At 32.8% G+C, this 15,204-nt stretch overlaps 1 protein-coding gene across 1 annotated transcript; it reads right to left on the bottom strand.

The window, feature by feature from the left end:
• Positions 1-5,781: 5,781 nt before the first annotated feature.
• LOC111300549 (protein NRT1/ PTR FAMILY 2.10-like) lies at positions 5,782-8,108 on the bottom strand. The gene is made up of 4 exons (XM_022896178.2): positions 7,918-8,108; positions 7,622-7,839; positions 6,952-7,511; positions 5,782-6,818 (listed from the first exon to the last, which is right to left on the bottom strand). Exons 1-4 carry the CDS (start codon positions 8,012-8,014, stop codon positions 5,942-5,944), a joined length of 1,752 nt encoding a protein of 583 aa, XP_022751913.2. The 5' UTR covers positions 8,015-8,108; the 3' UTR covers positions 5,782-5,941.
• Positions 8,109-15,204: the final 7,096 nt, after the last annotated feature.

The following is a 15,204-nucleotide window of genomic DNA, read 5'->3' as shown; positions in this document are numbered from 1 at the left end:
ATGATGTGTGATGGGTGCTTATATTGGCCTCTTATCCCTTAAGAAACCTTGACGACTCACACCCCCTTAAAAAACATAAGAGCTTGTATAAGTTTGCAATTAGTAGCCATTTAAGTGTTTCAATTGGGGACACTTTTTTTAAATGGCCACAAAATTTTTTACACTTTAATTTTTTAGCTGAATTTTTTTGTGCAACCCAACAAAAATACAAAGATCATGTATACCAAATTTAGGGTCAAAACTCTTAAAAAATTTTAAAAATCATGAAAAATAAAAAATGAGTCATCTTGCCATGAAACTTCACATGAAGGCTTAAATGATCATTATATGAATTTATAAGTCATAAAAATGACATTGGCATAGTAGAAATATGAAGATGTGCCTCAACTCATATACTACCTGATCGTAATGCATATAGTGCATGGCCCGAGCTCAAGATACCTGTGTGTAGTGCATGGCCTAGCATGTGCCAATGGTGTTCGAGGAAACTACCTACACAAAAGGTCAGTATGTGCCAACGATGGTCGAAGCATGTGTCGAGACCAAAAGCTAACATATCCCGATGGTGGTCGAAGCATGTGCATGTGTCACGGTCAGCAAGCAAGTTGGTCCAAGCCCAGAGGTTCTAGCGGGATAAGGTCCAATAGCTAGGGGTCCAAGCCTTGAGGCCTACTTGAGGCCTAAGTTGCATAAACTAGCCCGTAACAATGGTATAAGCAGTGATCAGGACTCAACAGACAGACACAGTGTTCATGTTTAGCAGAATTAAACCAAACTCAAGTACGAGCATTGGGGAGCGTTCATATGAATTTACAAGTCATAAAAATGGTATTGGATTACAAAAATATAAAGATGTGCCTGAACTCACTAACTACCTGGTAGTGGTGCATATGGTGCATAGTTTGGGCTTAGGATACTCGTGTGTAGTGCGTAACCCAACATGTGTTGATAGTGTTTGAAGGAATTGCCCACATAAAGGGCTAGCTTGTGCCAATGGTGATAAAAACATGTGCTAAGACTAAGGGCCAGCATGTGCCAATGATGGTCTAGGTATATGCTTGTGTCACAGTTAGTAAGCAAGTCGGTTTAGGCCTAAAGGTTCTAGCGGGATAGGGTCTGACAGTTAGAGAGACTGGGCTTTGAGGCTTATTGAAGGCTAAGTAATGGGGAATTAGCCCATAATAATAGTATGGGTAGTGATCAAAACTTAAGAGGCTTAGGCATGGTTGAACTAGGCTCAGGTGTGAGCGTTGGTAAGCGCTCATATGAACTTACAAGCCATAAAAATGGCATTGGAATGGCAGAAATATAAAGATGTGCCTGAACCTACCTCCTGCTTGGTTGTGGTGCACATGGTGCGCGTCCAAGGCCCAGGATACCCGAGAATGATGTGCGACCCAGCATGTGCCAATGTTGTTCGAGGAAATTGCTCGCACAAAGGGCCAACATGTGTTGATGATGGTTTAGGCTCAGGTGCAGGTGCTAGTGAGCATTCATATGAATTTACAAGCCATAAAAATGGCATTGGCATGGCATAAATATGAATATGTGCTTGAACCCACCTATTACTTAGTCATGGTATGCATGGGGCACGGCTAGGCTTAGGATACCCTTGCGTAGTGTGCGACCCAGCATGTATCGATGTTATTTGAGGAAATTACCCGTACAAAAGGTTAGTATGTACCGATGATGGTCGAAGCATATGTTGAGACTAAGAGCCAACATGTCCCAACAGTGGTCAAAACATGTACATGTGTCATGGTCCACAAGCTAGTCTAGGTCTAGGGGTTCTAGCAGCACAGGATCCGACTGCTAGGGGGACTAGGCCTTAAGGCCTATTAGAGGCTCAGGCACAGTATTCATGTTCGGCATAATTGAGCCAAGCTTAGGTATGGGTGTTGGTAAGCGCTTATATGAATTTATAAGTTGTAAAAATGGCATTGGCATGACAAAAATATGAAGATGTGCCTAAAACCATCTACTGCTCGATTGTGGTTCGTATGGTGCATGGCTCGGGCCCATAATACCCATGCGTAGTGCACAAATCATCATGTGTCGATGGTGTTCCAATGACTACTTGCACAAAAAGCCAGCATCTGTTGATGATGGTCAAAATATGTATCGAGACCAAAGGCTAATATGTCCTGATAGTGATCGAGGCATGTGCATGTGTCACGGTCTGTAAGCTAGTCCAGGCCCAAGGGTTCTAATATGACAGGGTCTGATAGCCATGAGGACTAGGCCTTGAGGCCTACTTGAGGCGCAGGTCATAGGGAACTAGACTAAAATAGTGGTACAAGTAGTGATCAGGACTTCGAAGGCTTAGGCATGATGTTTAGGTTTAGTAAAATTGAGCCAACCTAAGTGCAGGTGCTGATGAAAGATACACAGGCACACAGTCAGACCCAAGTATGGGCATTGATGATCAAGGATGAGTACATGGTTAAACCCAGGTGTGGGCATGCTTGAACACAGACGATTTTTAACTTTTTGTGGGCTTTTGAAAAGCCCAGTACTGCAGCACAATCTTTGACAAGCTAGAATTATGTTAAGCACATGAGTTTTGTAAGCCGACTTAGGCAGACAAAGTCAATTCCCCATCCAAGGTTGCACGGAGTTTAGCTTAAGATCAAAGCCCGTAACACATACATCGAGCATCATTTGGTGCCGATGATGATCGAGAGGCGGATAAATGCCTTGGGTGGGAAGGTCATGGGTGCACAATGAGCTAAAAATTGCCCTAGCGGCCAAGGTTCGAGCATCAAAAATAGAAGCAGGGGTTCACGCAATAATCATGGTAGAAGCATTATGACTGCGCACTCGATAGTCAAGCCTACCCGCAGCACAAGACCATACTTACAATATGCCCGCACTGCACCTAAGTGGGCCTAAGAGAGGGGTCGACCCAAAACCATCTAGAAGCCTTTAGGATCTGCAGCACATGCCTAGAACTGAGGGGGAACTGGTCAATCCTTAGGATCATGATGTAATCTGTATTTTTGAATTTAAAAATGTAATCCTTTGATATTAAGAACTACCATACCAGAGCTGAGGCCTTAACTATAAATAGAGGGCCACTCCACCTTCATTTGTAAGCATTCACCATTTAGTAATATACAAAGCATTCCAGCATTCCCCTGTATTCTTAAACTTGCGTATTCTAACTTTCGATGTTAGTTTTGTGCTTGCACGCTTGTTTCATAGGTTGATTAAGGCATACAGAGTCCATTCCCAGTCTAAGGCTACATAGAGTTTAGTTTAAGACCAGAGCTCGTGACACCGTCACCTACCAAAAAGCTATCCGAGGCAACAATCTGCACCAACCAAGGGCTCGTTTGTGCCGACGGTGGTCGAGGCAAGTGCCCGCACAAATAATCCCCTTTAAAAAATATTAAAGATTAATTAAAGCATTTTTGGATCAAAATTGCCTTAAATAATCTCCTTTAAAAAAATTAGAGATTATTTAAGGTTTTTTGGATAAAAAAGCCTTAAATAATCCTCTTATATTTTTTAAATGGTATTTATTTAAGGCGTTTTTGGATTAAAAATGCCTTAAATAATCCCTTTTAAAAAAATAGATTATTTAAGGCATTTCTAAAAAAAAAACGTCTTAAATAATTCACAATATTTTTTTATTAATGATATTTTATAAATAAAAATAACAATCAAATAAAATATTTATCTTCTTTTCCTGTTAAAGGCATCATTTGTCATTTAGGTATTTATTATTAATAAAAACTAATAAAAAGTTGCCATCATATATGTTAAGGAGATTATGGTAATTATTCAGAAATTAATATATATGGATTTTTCTAACCAAACGAGTGAATTTAAATATGAGATGTCTTGAAAATAGAAAAAAATTTAGAGTATCGCATTTTCTCGAGGATCACAATTTCTCCTGAAATCTAAGATTTCATGAATGAAATGTCCTCTTAAAGATTTTCAAATATCTATTTTTGAGAAACTTCAAAAGTTCTTGAATATTCATTTTTGAGAAGTTTGATTTCAGAAAGTGAAGAAAGAAGAAGAGAAAAATGTTAGAAATGAAAAATAGAAAGTAAAGGGTGAAGTGTATTTAGTATAAATAAAAAAATAATTTTTAAAATTAGAGTGTATTTAAAAGTACGGTATATATAACTTTAAATAGGGTATCAATAGAATTACCCATAGTCAACACATTGAAAGTATAGTGACAAAATTTAATGAAATTAAAGTATAATAACAAAATTCAATAATAATCCATAGTATAGTACAATGATGAATTCGACTTCACTTCCGACTTCTTATTATAAATGTGTGAGTAGTGTTAAACTTAAATGAAAATTTTTTAGCTAAGTTTATGAAATTTTTAAATAAAAATAATTTTATAAGGGTTTTAGGTAGAATGATTTAGAGATGTCCTATGCTTTCTCTTCTATAAAAAGGAAAGAGGAAGAAAAAAAAAGAGATAAGAGGATTTTTCTTTGTTATATTACAAGAAAAGGCATTAAAAATGAAACTAAATATTAAAGAGAAATTATCTATTCTAAGTTTAAAGGAAAGAAATGTATTTTGTTGATTCTATTTTCTTATGATCAATTTAGATGAACGATGAAATTGATTTTGATAAAATTAAAAATAATGATGAAAATACGATTGATTATTGTAATGGTAAAATTAAAATTAGTAGTGAAATTATATGTTTGCATATAAATATAGTGGTGACAGTGAATTGAATAATGATGAGAAAAATTATCATTAAAGATATTATATTAAAATTTGTATATAATAAAGATTTTAAATATTTAATATTTATAAAATAAAAAAATAATTATTAAAATATTTTTGTGATAAATAATAATTTATATTAAATAATAATAAAATTATTTCACAATTTAAATAAAAAATTAAATTAAAAAATAAAAAAGGGCAATTCTTCTCAACACGAAAGAATTTACCAATGAAGACCCCATAAGTCAAGCAAAAAATTGTCAGGTTTGAGACACTACTAAAGGGTTAACTAAGTTCAAATGTCTTGCTCATTGTCACCCTCCAATCTTCAAGTTTAGCATTCAATTATGTACCCATTCTCTATCATTTGTATAAGAATTCTGTAAGATGATTTCTATTAACATAATTTATAATTATAATATAATAAAATTTGGGAAATTAACAATTTCAAAAGAAAAATAGATGAAATTAATAAGAGTTCAATCTTCACCAGCACTGGATAATATTTACAATTTAACATCTAAAAGCACACGGGGAATAATAGTTTTTATAACTTGTAATTCTAACCATTCTAGGTGGATTTGATGTTGGAATTACTGATCCATAGATTCCATATTAAAGTTTACTGCTACTGCTTATCAGAATTAAGACTTGGGAAATCTAAATCCCCAGAAATTTGAGTTTCAGGAAGGAAGAAATTGATGTAAATGCCAGATTCTGCTCTGTCACAGAAGTTAAAATTTATTCTTAGACTTATTGATATAATTGATTCAGAATGCTTCTTCCGGAAGGGCATGGGAAAAGCCTATAGAATCTATTGTACTAAAATAAATTCATTTGGATCCAACGCAATATATTCTATAGCTAGTTGGCGAGATATGGATGTAGTCTCGCGTAGTCGCTCGCTAGGGTCATCGAGAAATAACAAAAGTGCATCCTCAGGAGAGTCAAGCGGAGGGGAAAAACGAAATTCAATATTCAAATATTCATTAGTCTAATATTATAATATGCAAATTGCATCGATAAATAAATAGAAAATGCAATAAAATTATCAGATACAAATTTCGTAAGAGAAATTTATTCTTAGACTTCTTGATATAATTAATTCAGAATACAAGAGATCAGATATTACACTGCAGACAGGACGGTATTTAATATTATATAACTGCACCTTCTTTTGCTTATTTCTTATTGATGATCAACATAAAGGCAGTAAAATCTTGTCTTTTCAGACAATAATTTTTTCGGTCTGCTTTTTTCCATCATCAGCTTTGTATCTGTACCACTTTGCACAGACTAAGAAGTAAATAAAGTTGATGAACCCTAAAGAAGCAATCAAGAAATAGTAGTAATCCAATTTCCCTTTGTTAAGATCTTCAGGTAACCAGTCCCCAGCTTTGGTTCTTGCAGTGATATGGTGCATAAAGGACACAAGAAAGCCATTTAGGTAACTAGACCCGGCAAGGCCTAAGAAGAAGAAAGAACCAGCAATGCTTCTCATGTTCTCAGGGAATTGCTTGTAGTAAAATTCAATATGACCAATGCAACCGAAACACTGACAAATTCCTGTGAGAAGCAGCTGAGGGACTAGCCACAATGCAGACATAGATGATATTGCACCCCCTTTTGGCGCAATTCCAAGTGTTGGCCTAGTAAGAGCCAGATTCCTCCTATGCTCCTCAACTAAACCAGAGACAAGCATTGTGATAAGTGATAAAAGATTCCCAATTCCCATTCTTTGTAGCAATGTTATCCCACCTTGTTTGCCAGTGAGTTTCCGAAGAGAAGGAACCATCAGACGGTCATATATAGGAATCGACAATGTGAGGCTTAGCATTGCAAAGATTGCGTAAGATGCAGCAGGTACCGTGAAGCCGCCATTGCCGAGCCTTCTGTCAGATTGAAGTGCTTGGAAAACTGCATAGGTGTCTTGTTGGATAATAGCAGTAAGAAAAATAATGGATGATGCCCATATTGGCATCACTCTCACCAAACATTTTACTTCTTCCACTTGTTGGATGCTGCAAAGTTTCCATTGGTTGACTGCTGCCCCATCGGAATTTATTTGGTCCCCAGGAATCATTATGGCTGACTTGTCAAGCAATCTGTTGTCACCATCATAGAGTTAAATGTTACCATTAGTAGGCTTTCAGGTTTGAATTAATAAATCATATATCTTGGGCCTAAAAACACTCGTTTTCTAAAACATATTCATGTCCAAACAAATTAAGTTATCACCTGAATTGATCGGTGTGGGGAAGCTTGGAGTTGATTGAATTGTATGGCATATAGTTAAAAAGGGAGAGGCTGGGTTCATCAGGCAGCTTCAACTTTCGCTTCTTTGTGGCAGCAACTAGAACTTGTGCCACACTAGTTAAAGGGCTACCCTCAGGTTTCACTTTGACATAAAGGCTTGATCCCAAGAAGAATAGCATACACGAAAAGAACATTAAGCCTGCAGGAATTCCTAGCCCAATTGCCCAACTCACACTTGTTTGAATGTAGACAATAAGAGTTGCAGATACCATGACAGCAAATGTGAAGGTGAAGTAGTACCAATTGAAAAAACTGTTGATACCTTTCTGACCGGATTCGGTAGCAGGATTAAACTGGTCTGCTCCGAAGGCCAAGTTACAAGGCCTGATGCCTCCAGCTCCAATGACTAAGAAGCCGAAACCACTTAATAGGAAGGCTAATTCCCAGGTTGTTGGTCCAACACATGTGCTGATATCTGACGTTGAACATTTCGGAGGGTGGAATTTGGAGATTGCCGCTGTTAGTGTTAAAACAGCCATTCCCTTGAAAGAACAACACACAAAAAAAAATGTTTTCTTACTTTGAAAATGATCTAGCAGAAAAGGACAATAATTCGATGTACTATGATTAAAGAAAGAGGCAATGGAAGTACCAAGAAAGAGGCAGTGGAAGCAAAGGCCAGGGTTTTGTAACGTCCAAAGTAAGTGTCAGAGAGGAAAGCACCAAGCAAAGGAGCCATGTTTGAGGTGCCCTGGAAGACATTGATAAGCGTTGCAGCCGTGATGCTCTTCATGTTGAACACACTCGTTAGATACACCAGCAAGTTTGATATAGTCCCCATGGTGCCAATCTTCTCGAAGGTCTCATTTCCTGCATATTTGATCACAATATATATTAGAGAAGATCGAATCAAACATGTAAAATTTTAATTTCATTTGGAAATCTTACCAATGATGAAAGGCATGGCTTTAATTCCTCTGTAGTTGATGGCTTCAGCCTCATGACCATCAGATAATTCAGTAGTTTTGTCCCCCTTGTTCTCCATGGATCATCAAAGCAAAGACTGCTTAAATTTCTTCAACTTCAAGCTCCTATCCTTGGGGTTTTCTCTTATGAAAAAATACTACAAAGAGAACGATGAAGAGAAATGAAGGCTAAAGCTCTAACTATATATAAACAACTTACGCAAATTTGATCAGCTGAAAAAGTACCCCTGAATAATTAGCATTCTCAGTCCCCACTTAATTGGAGAGTCTCTTATTCCTTTCATGTGTAATTATTGCTTGTCAATGACTACTTTTTGCCATAACATATATATCTGTAAATCTATAACTAGACACAATTTAAGGAGTAGCTATTAATCTTTTCTAAATAGATGTGATTGGCTACCTAATAAATCTATTATTTTAAGAAACTCTTAAGCTTGACTAAGGGTCCTTAAAAGAATAGGTTCTAGTTTACTAATCAGAATAGGATTCTAAAGTTCAATTACATATGAGGAAGGTTATAACACCCCCACATACTTATCCGAAAGATAGTATCATTTTATTTTAAATTATCCTAAGGTTTTGAATCTATTGGTCTTAAATTTAATATTGGAAACAATTCTTGAGATTTCTCTATCAATTTGGTAGCATTTTTAAAAATATTTTCTCATTACAAAAGTATTCAAAAATCTCATTTATTTTCTTGAAAAGGCTCCGTTGTCAGAAAAAAGGTTTAATCATTTTTTATTTTAATTTTTTTACTGAAAATATATCTAATTCTTCAATCATTTGAGCTATATTAGAAATATCTTCTCGCCTAAAAATTTCTTATATAATTATCCATTTACGATTATTAAGAATTTCATTATTAGAATTTATTTTTATTTTTTATTTTCATTTCTAAATTTTTCACTATATGGGCCTATTTAGAAATTTTCTTTTTAATTTCTAAATTTTCACTAGTTGGGTCTATTTAAAATTTTTTTATCTTATCTTTGGAAAAAAATAATATGACAATTATTTGTTGAAGTTTTGTTTAAATTCTTTCACCATTCAGAACAAACTTTTAAGAAATTTCTCACCTAAAAATTTATTATAAAATTTACTATATGAAATTTTTAAGATTCTCATCCTTTGATAATTGTCAAATATTTTCAACCAAAAATTTTTAAATTATATTTTTTTATTTGGAAAATAATACAATTATTTTTATTAAAATTTCATCTAAATTATTTCATTATTTGAGATAAATTTAGAGAAATTTCTCACCTAGAGATTTCTTAAAAATTTTGTCATTTGAAATTTTTAAGAATCTCATCATTAAGTAATTAGTATTTATTTCTAAAATTTTTATTAAAATTTTTATCTTTTAAAATTAAAAATAAATATTAATTATTATTATTAAAATTTTATCTAAATTATTTCACTATTTGAGATAAATTTAGAAAAATTTCTCACATAAAAATTTTATAGAAATTAACCTTTTAAAATTTCTAAAAATTTCATCATTAGATAATTATTATTTATTCTCAAAAAATTTTATTAATGTTTTATTTTTGTTTTTTATTTAATTTATTTAATTTTTTTCTAAAATTTAATCATGCAAAAATAACTTAAAATTAATAAAATAAAATAAAATACAAAAACAAGAAAGCAACTTGGCTTGACTAGAGAACTGGCTCGGTTGTAAGAAGGGAGAGCGGTTGAAACGGCTTGACTCACGACTCGGCTTGGCTGCAGCTAAAGAGCGGGTCGTAGGTCACGACGCTATGGGTTGGGTCACCCACTGGAAAACGCGTGGATTCTTGGGACTGCTTAACCTTAAAACGTTGTCGTTTAAGCTTGAATATAAAAGGCAAAAAAAAAATTTTACCCCATTTTTCCTCTTTGTCTTTCCTAGCCAATTGCTTCTCTAACCTTTCTCTAGAATTGGTTAAATGTCGGTCGAAAAATTCAACCAATCAAGACAATGGTGACGGAAACTTCAAGTTTCACCAGAATACTCATCGAAAACTGGGGAAATGCATTGGAATCTAAAGAATTTTGCCAGAAAGTGCAAGTTTTGCAAAAAAATTATTTCGGGATATGAAAATTTTCTGGAAAATTTCCAGAAAACTGTAAATTTTTTTTTCAAACCAAAAATTTTCCTAAATTTTTTTTTTTATTTTCTGGCTACTTTCTTGTGTTTTTCTCTAATCTGTGTTTTGTTGCTTGGTGTGGGTCTATATTTATAGAGTTTAAATCCAAAGAAACTTAAACCAAAAAGAGTTTTAATTTCTTTTAAATTTTAACTCCAAAATTTAAGTCTAATTCAAACTTTTCAGTCCAATTCAAACTCTTCAATCCAAACAAACAAGTTTCACACAAACTCAAACTATTGATTTTTCCTTTTTTGTTTATTTTTTATTTTTATTTTTATTAAAAAAAACAATTAGAACACCATACAAATTGGAACATCTACAGTTGCCCCTATTTATGTGCTTTTTGTGAAACAAGAATTGTGCAAAAATGTAGACACCTAATCAGAAATCAACTCGACACTTTTTTCTCTCTTTTTTTTTTTAAGCAAACTCAAACTTCTTGAATAACATAAAAATTTCTCTAAATAAAGGTTTAACGCTTTGAAGAACAGAAAAGCTTTTCTTAACAGAAGCTCAATGACTTTGGAATAGTAAATATAGCTCCTTTCAATAGAGGCTCAATGATTTTAGAAAAATAAATAAAACTCATCTAAGCGGAGGCTTAACAACTTTGGAAAAGTAAATAAGGCTCCTCTAAATAGAGGTTTAACAACTTTAAAAAATTAAATAAAGCTCTTCTAAGTAGATGCTTAACGACTTTTAAAAATAAAGCTCCTCTAAACAAAAGCTCAATGACTTTAGAAAAATAAATAAAGCTCCTCTAAGTAGAGGTTTAACGATTTTGAAAAATAAATAAGGCTCCTCTAAACAGAGGCTCAACAACTTTGAAAAATAAATAAGACTCTTCTAAACAGAAGTTCAATGACTTTGAAAAATAAAGCTCTTCTAAACAAAGGCTCAACGACTTTAGAAAAATAAATAAAGCTCCTCTAAGCAGGGTTGAATGACTTTAAAAAATAAAGCTCCTCTAAACAAAAGCTTAACGACTTTAGAAAAATAAATAAAACTCCTCTAAACAGAGGCTTAACGATTTTAAAAAATAAAGCTCCTCTAAATAGAAGCTTAACGACTTTAGAAAAATAAATAAAACTCCTCTAAGCAGAGGTTTAACGATTTTAAAAAATAATCTCATCTAAATAGAGGCTCAACGACTTTAGAAAAATAAATAAAGTTCCTCTAAACAGAGGCTCAACAACTTTGAAATATAAATAAGGCTCCTTTAAACAGAAGCTCAATAACTTTGAAAAATAAATAAGGCTCCTCTAAACAAAGGCTCAACAACTTTGAAAAATAAACAAGGCTATTCTAAACAGAGGTTCAATGACTTTGAAAAATAATGCTCTTCCAAACAGAGGCCCAACAATTTTTAAAAAATAAATAAGGCTCTTCAATAATCATGTTTAAAAGTCTTATAGATCAACAAAAGAAATAATAGGAGATTATGTTTGGAAGCCTTACAAATCATTCTTAACATTGAGAAATATCCTTTTTGCAAAGATCAAAATTTTACCTCTTAAGTCTTTTTTTTTTTCAAATGAGAATTTAAAATTATTTCATTGGAAAGTTTTCATATATATCTTCTTCATATGAGATCTTGCAATATCCCTGCTTCCTAAATTCATGCATTAGACATTCTTAAATACAATGCATATTATGCAAATGTCAATTGATTAATTTCTTTTTAATTATGGTACACAGATTCTCAATTCTCTTCTTTTTGGATTTTGAACTCTTCAATCTTTAAGCACTAAGACCAAATTGATTTAATTCTCGATCATCCCTCTCATTCAATTCTTATATTCTTCTTATTTTTTTTAAAGAAATCTTTTTTCTCCATATTCAATATCCCTACCAAGAATTGAACATTTCGTATTTACCTGTATCACTCTCAACCTTTCTAAGGTAATATAGAAATCTTTCATACTATTATTCATTTATCAATCATTATTTCAATTTTAAAAAGTAAAAATATAATCACACATTTTTTTCACTGCAAGGTATTAAGGGAAAAACTAAGGGATAGATTAAGAATAAATGAAAGATAATCATCAAAAGAGAGACACAAGGAAAGAAATGAAATATCTCTTAAAAAAATGGTAAAACAACTTTGGCCATTAATAAAAAAGATTAGTTACAAAATGGGTATAGGGCAACAATGCCCAAAATAAACAATCAAATAATCACGATAATACATTTTCAAGTTTTTTCAAAAAACTTAACCACCTGATGCACCTAACAATTTAGAGCTCATCAAAACATGCTAGCCTTTATGCTAGTGAATTCTTAAATTTGATGTTGTACCCTTCTCATCTAAGCCATTTTTTTAGGTTTTCAACTTAAATGGACCTCCTTTGACTTAAACTGCCCTTTAAGGTTTTCAATTTCAGTCCTCTTTTTTTCCATTTTTGCATTTCTCTTTTCTTTATTTTTTTTCTTTTTTAAGTGTAGTATTTTTTCACAGCATCATAATTTATTGGATTGAACAAATCATCTCCATCTATCTCTGCTAATACTAATGCTCTACCCGAGAAAGCTCTTTTCATAACATATGGCCCTTCTCAATTTGGAGTTGACTTTCTTTTATTATCATGGTAGCTTGGAAGAATTCTTTTCAAAACCAACTCTCCTTTTCAAAAATAATAAGGTTGGATCTTTTTATCATGAGCTCTCATTATTCTTCTTTAATATGGTCGACCATGACACAGCTTTGTCAATATCTTTTTTTCAATGAAATTCAACTACTCGTAATGCTCTCGAATTCATTCAGCCTCTTTCAATCTCACTTTTTTTAAAACTTTTAAGGATAAAATTTTTACTTTCACCGACAATAAGGCTTCCATCCCATAAATCAAAGAAATTGGGTTTATCCTAGTAGAGGTACGTATTGATATTCAATAAGCATAAAGGGTAAATGGCAATTTCTCATGCCATCTTTATAGGTTTCGATCATCTTCTCAAGAATTCTTTTTATATTATTGTTTGCTATCTTAACTACCTAATTCATTTTTGGGCAATATGATGCTGAATTATGATGTTTGATCTTGTATTAGGCATATATTTCCTTTATTATCTTACTATTTAGATTTTTGGCATTATCTAAAATGATCATTTCTGAAAGTCTATATCTATAAATGACTTCTCTCTTTATGAATTTGTAGATCACAAATCGTGTCACACTTTCAAATGAAGCTGTTTTCACCCATTTTATGAAATAATCTATCATCACGAAAATGAACATATGCCTATTAGAAGCCTTTAGGGTAATTAGAATAATGACATTCATGCCCCACATGGAGAATGGCCAAGGTGGTGCCAAAACATGTAAAGTAGTCGGTGGAGCATGGATCTTATTAGCATAGATCTAGCACTTATGACATTTTTAGGCATAATCAATGTAGTTGTTTTCCATTGTCAACCAATAGTACCCAGCTTTCATGATCTATCTTGCCACTATATGTCCATTTGCATAAGCTCCACATATTCTATCATGCATCTCCTCAATAATCTTTCTTACCTTAACTGCATTACTCATTTTAATAATACTTAATCATGGCTAATTTTATACGAGACATCATCGAGAAAGAAACTCATAGCTAGTCTCCAGATAACTTTTTTTTATCATTTTCAGTTGCTTGGTCTGGGAATTATTGATTCTTAATGTACTGCAAGATATCATAATATCACGATTTTTTATCTTCTTTCTCTTCTACATTAGAACAATGAACTAACATATCTTTAATATCTAGCTTGATAGGCTAAATATTGGTGTTATCACTAATTTGGATCATTATTGCCAGCGTAGGCAAAACATCAGCAATCAGATGCTCTTCATGAGATAAATGATCAAACTGAATTTTTTTTAACTATTTAACCAACTCTAAGATATACATGTGATATGGAATAGGTTTCGAATCTTTCATTTTCCATTTTTTTTCAATGATATATAACTAGAGCTAAGTCTTCAAACACTTTCAATACTTTAATCCTTTTATTTATAGTAGCTTGTAAACCCATAGCACATGCCTCATATTCAGTAATGTTATTTATGCAATTGAAATTAAACCTCACTATTATAGGATAATAGTGTTCTTCTAGAGAAATCAAAATTGCCCTAATTCCATGTCCCAAGATATTGGCAACTCTATCAAAGTGCATTCTCCACCACTTCTCATCATGCTCTTCTTTTTCAAGTTAGGAAAAAGTCATCAAATCTTCATCAAAAAATTTCAACCTCATTGGCTCATAATCTTTGGTAGCATGATCTATGAGAAACTCGACTATAGCATTTCTTTTGATTGCCTTCTAGCTCACATACACGATGTCATATTTTGAAAGCATTACTTGTCATCTCGTAATTCTTTCAGACAATAAAAGCTTCTCAAAGATATATTTAATTGGATCTAGTTTTGCTATAAGCTTAGGTAGTATGATAGAGCATGTACTGTCTAAGTCTTTTGGCTGTCCAAGCTAATGTACAACACATTTTCTCTAAAAAATGAATACTTAGACTCATATTCTATAAACTTCTTACTCAGGTAGTAAATAGTTCTTTTTTTTCTGCTAAACTCATTTTGCTATCCCTGTACACATCTTATTGACTTCTTGTACATTGTTAAATATAAGATCACAAGTCTCTTTAGAATAGGTGGTACCAAGACTACAAGAATTGACAAGTACTTCTTAATTTTATCAAAAGCTTCTTGGCATTTCTCATTCCATTATCTAAGATTATTCTTGCAAAGAAGTTTGAAAATAGGATCACATTTACAGGTAAGCTAAGAAATAAATCAAAAAATGTAATTTAATCTACCTAAAAAACCTTGAACTTTTTTTAATGTACTTGAAGGTGACAAATTTTGAATAGCTCGTATTTCATTTGGATTAACTTCAATCCCCCTTTTATTAACCATGAAACCTAACAACTTTTCTAGCTTTGCCTCGATGTACATTTGGCTGGATTCAACTTGAGTTAAAATTTTCTTAACTTCTCAAATAATTTTTTAAGGTTGATAACATGATCTTTTCCTTCACGAGGTTTCACAATCATATCATTTACATATACCTCAATTTTTTTATGCATTATGTCATAGAAAAGTGTCACCATGACT

The sequence above is a fragment of the Durio zibethinus genome, chromosome 18 (assembly GCF_047325235.1).
Source record: "Durio zibethinus cultivar Kanyao isolate XHJ-2024 chromosome 18, ASM4732523v1, whole genome shotgun sequence".
NCBI lineage: Eukaryota > Viridiplantae > Streptophyta > Magnoliopsida > Malvales > Malvaceae > Durio > Durio zibethinus.
This window is presented reverse-complemented; position numbering and strand designations above follow the sequence as displayed.

Excerpts from the sequence above, each read along its gene's own strand:
- LOC111300549 (XM_022896178.2), bottom strand. The coding sequence starts at position 8,014 with ATGGAGAACAAGGGGGACAAAACTACTGAATTATCTGATGGTCATGAG. Across the intron at positions 7,840-7,917 it reads AGCCATGCCTTTCATCATTG|GAAATGAGACCTTCGAGAAG; the intron begins GTAAGATTTCCA and ends TCAAATATGCAG. Across the intron at positions 6,819-6,951 it reads CCCCACACCGATCAATTCAG|ATTGCTTGACAAGTCAGCCA; the intron begins GTGATAACTTAA and ends TGGTGACAACAG.